At 33.5% G+C, this 4,325-nt stretch overlaps 1 protein-coding gene across 1 annotated transcript in view; it reads right to left on the reverse strand.

The window, feature by feature from the left end:
* The window catches only part of LOC106463263 (cell division control protein 42 homolog), a 20,755-nt gene extending 17,219 nt beyond the window's left edge, over positions 1–3,536 (reverse strand). Inside the window, exons 1-2 of the mRNA XM_013923280.2 lie at positions 3,021–3,536; positions 1,680–1,738 (exon numbers count right to left, since the gene is read on the reverse strand). Coding sequence (XP_013778734.1) covers positions 1,680–1,738; positions 3,021–3,210 — 249 coding nt within the window. The 5' untranslated portion in view covers positions 3,211–3,536. The remainder of the gene's footprint in view (positions 1–1,679; positions 1,739–3,020) is intronic.
* Between the last annotated feature and the right edge of the window lie 789 nt (positions 3,537–4,325).

Below are 4,325 nucleotides of genomic sequence, written 5' to 3' on the forward strand. Positions count from 1 at the left end.
AAAAATTTTAGACAGCACAATAACAGCTGCAAGTTTACACTATTATTTGTCATGGCAGTGAAATTCAATTGAAATTAGCAGACAAATATCTTCAGGAACTTTAAGATATGTCCTAAATAGAAGATAGTTTCAAAGCAGCTTATTCTACGAAAAACTACCAAATTCACTGCGTGATATCCCAAGTTGTGAGTGTGATGAACAACTCTCGTGGAGGCCTTGGACTATCTGTCATTCACAAACATCTATTAGCTTAATATAGTCCACTGTTTTCAGTCTAACCATAAACTGAACAAGTGTACCGTGTGACTCAAAAACCTGGAATTCCAGATACCTATTCATATTTTGAGAAAAGTATTGACTATGAAAAAACACACCCACTTATACACAAATACTTAGCGAATTAGGCTAAAGTTATAGTCAAACTTACGTTATTCGTTAACAGTGAAAAGATAACCTTGTTTTCAACATTCTAAACATTTTTATTTACTCAATTTCACGTATCGAACGATCCGTGTGAACTTAAACATATGTATTGAATATACGAAACTGAAGTTCATTTATGTACTTCATATTCAAGATGACTGAAACGAAGTTTTTAAAGCATAATAACTTGTGATCTTTCAAAGCTAAGGTTACTTTTATCTTCAATAATTCATCTATACAAGAATAAGAGGTGATCTTTTCGTTAAGAAAACAATTAAAAGAAAGAAAATCTAGCAGATTCAGAATGTATTTGTGCTATTTCTGTATCAAATATATTTTATACAACCTAAAATTGACCTTAAGTATTTTACAAAATAGAACGAGATACAAAAATAGAAGTGTTCATGTTCTTTTAATTAGGATGTTGGCAATGGTTTAAACTTGCTGGTTGAAACTTTTATGGACATATCCTGCCATTTTTCGTTGCACAAAGAAAAATGTCAGGAGATATCCGTAAAACTTTCAAGCAACAAATAGTGTTAATGGTCACATGATAGACACAAAGTATCGATTTTATTGGAAATAAACAACAATGGAATGTCTAGACAAGAATATTTTTGTTCTTGTCAGTGAAAATATATTTGTTAAAGTTTGGCTTAAGACAATGTTGGCTTCAGTATTATACCGCTGTTAACATGGTTCTAATATCATGAAACACACCTGGGTCGTCGTGGAAGATGTAAAATCTGACGACCTGAGAGACACCTGCACACTAGATAGTGACGTAAAAGTGCACACCTTCAATTCACCCATAAACAAAGATATAATATGCTGAGACAAGCCTTATTAATTTTTGAAAACTATCAAGTGGTCATTCAAAACGTATTCTTTACATTAATCACGACTCATTTTCCCACTGCTAAAACGCCCATCAAAAGTTAAAAAATTTATGTGCATCCCACGAGAAGGATCAACATAATCATCCAGTTAGTATTATAGTTCAATATACTAAGAATGAATTAGTCAATTAGGATCAATAACTGATAACTCACACACACACACAAAATATCCCGTGCACTTTCGAAATGTTCACCTTCCTTTTTCAGAGAACAAAGGGACGATCTACTTTCCGAAAGCACTCGGGTTATCTGGTTTAGTGTTATTCAATCATTCTGTTAGTAATAACATTGTTATTATAAATCTAAAAAGGCCTGGCATTAACCATTTACGAAACATAGGGCTGAGAAACGTTTTACCTGACCAGCGGTGTCACATAGCTGCAATCTGATTGGTTGATTGTCAACTGTCACCACAGCTAGAAAATATATAATAAAAATTTTAAAAGAACACTGACAGTTGATTACAAATCATGAAATTTCAGATTAATGACTGGGAAAAAATACAATCTAATGAATCTGGAAAATTAAAATTGCGCAACAATTGACTTAGCTGTGTTAATATTCTATTGTTAATTAAAATAAAATAAAAATATGATTTGAGAATAGAACATTCTCTGCCTATCGTAACAACAAACAAAAAGCAAATCACAGTAGCTAAAAAAATCCGAAGTGTCACCCTGACTTTTAAACGTGCTGACAAAAATAACCTCAGCCGACTTCGCAAGAGCTGAGTTTTCAAAATTTCCTTTTTTAGATGTATGCACCTACATACATCCTGCCAAAGTACGGACATTTTATTGTATATTTGTTACTAAAGGTGCTATGCTTACTCCGGGTATTGAGAAACCCTGTTTTTAGTGTTATAAACCTCCAGAATCGGCGCTAAGACACTGGCGAATGGGGGAGGGCTTACAGAAGTTTATGGATGAATTTTAATTCGTTATCCAAGAAGAAACAAAAGTTAAACAGAAACACCTTAGTTTTATTTTATAACAACTTAATATCGCAGTAGATGTAAAAATATGAATACAGATATGTGACCATTATTATTTTTATAAAGTAAACATACGTGAAACAACATCTTACGTTTTACTACTAAACAGTATTATAGCCTAAATTTAACATAAATATTTAAAACTTATCTATCAAGTGTATTGGTAAAAAAAGGAAGAAATAGATAAGTAAACAAACTAATCAAAAGATCTTCTGCACATCATCAAATGTACCAAAGTCGTTTATTTGTTTGTAGTCAAACACAAATATATACAATAAGTTATCTACGCTGTTGCCTACTGCCAGTATCGAAGCCCGGTTTCTAGTGTTACTAGTCCGCAGATTTACCGCTGTGTCACTCGGGGCACTGCCCAAGTCGCTTTAATTTATTCAATAAACTATAATATGATTTGGCTTTCATTAACCTTCGGTATAGCCAAGATTTACTTATCACAGGCAAGTAGGAGTGATTAAAGGCGTTATTTCTTAAATGTGAAATAGTTAAACGCCATTTTCTCCAAATGAGATGTGGGTAAACAGCGTGTGCCCTATGATACTGTTCTGTATCATAAATTAAAAAATAAATAAATACATACATATATATATAATATGACTGACAAGCCACCTTAGAATGATACCAAATATTCATAACACGCTATACACACAAAGCTTAAAAAAGAATACAAATATATTTATTTTACATACCAGAGTAGTTGTCAAAGGCCGTAGGAACATACTCTGTTGGGTAGCCGTTAGTTGTATAGCTTACTATAAGACTCGTTTTGCCCACAGCTCCATCACCTACCAATACGCATTTTATCTTACTGATATTATTTTCAGTTTTAGATTCGAAGTCCGACACAGCACTCGCCTCTTTTCGTATCAAAGGTGTCATTCTGTTCTTTAATGAAAACGAGTTTTAAGATTAGGTGTCTAAAAAAATGTTAACTAAGTATTTCACTACGTTATTAAACAGCAACTCAATTGCCAGCTTAACGTAACATCACAATGGTTTAAAAGTGATAACGACACTGCATTTCGGATAGAAAAGGTTTTACAGTAGTGAAAATAATACAGGTTAAAGGTTTTTTAAGCAAATAAAATTAATATCATAACTTCTAGGACATCACGTTAACATAAACTACCCCAAACAAAACATAAATCTAGAGAACAACAACTACGAATGCGGGACAACAGAACACCTAATGCTTGCGCGCGCGACCTTAGCAACTGGTGCCGTGACGTCTAGGAACTGATACTTGACGTCATACCTAATTCTAATTGGTTGAAGCCTTGCAAGGCTAGCGAAGCTATCAAGTACAAACAAAAAACTTCTGTTTTAGGTGATGGGTTAGCTACGTGTTAAATATTTTCATGCTTCTTTTATAACTGACGGTATTACATTTATTATTTACGAGAAAACGATTTATTTTTTAAATAATGCAAAGGTATAAGGAACGTAAATTTTTTTCATAAAAAAGAAAGTAAAAAGGCATTTTTTTGTATTAAAAATGAAAGTGGAAGTCGTCTTGCGAGATTTTCGCCATCATAAGTTAAATCTATGTGCTTATAACTTAGAAATCATCAGTGCTAGAGTAATAAGAGTGTGTTGTAGAACTAAATATGTTACTCCGCCTGTGACATCTAAAAAATCTAAAGCAGTTTGTGTTATAGCTTGAAAGCTAAGATTTGGTATTCACAGCCTGAATGGCACTTATGCTACACATAGGCTTAACGATAAGGTCAGAGATCCCAAGTTCGGCAGTAGCCAACTCTAATTGAGAATTGATCCAATGAGAGGAGAGCCAATCAGCAGCACCCGACACTTCATGGCTGCTTTTATCAGAACAGCAAGATTGACTTTCATAATTATAAAACTCCCACAGCTGAATGTGCAGTCCAGCATGCTAATCACTAGGCCACGCCTAGCCTTGTCAAGATTAGATTCTCACTAAGGTTTGAACTATGTATCTTAATTGCAATTTTCTTTGAAGAAATTACACATAGGCA

Source organism: Limulus polyphemus, unplaced genomic scaffold (genome assembly GCF_000517525.1).
Source record: "Limulus polyphemus unplaced genomic scaffold, Limulus_polyphemus-2.1.2 Scaffold51, whole genome shotgun sequence".
NCBI classification, from domain to species: Eukaryota; Metazoa; Arthropoda; class Merostomata; order Xiphosura; family Limulidae; genus Limulus; species Limulus polyphemus.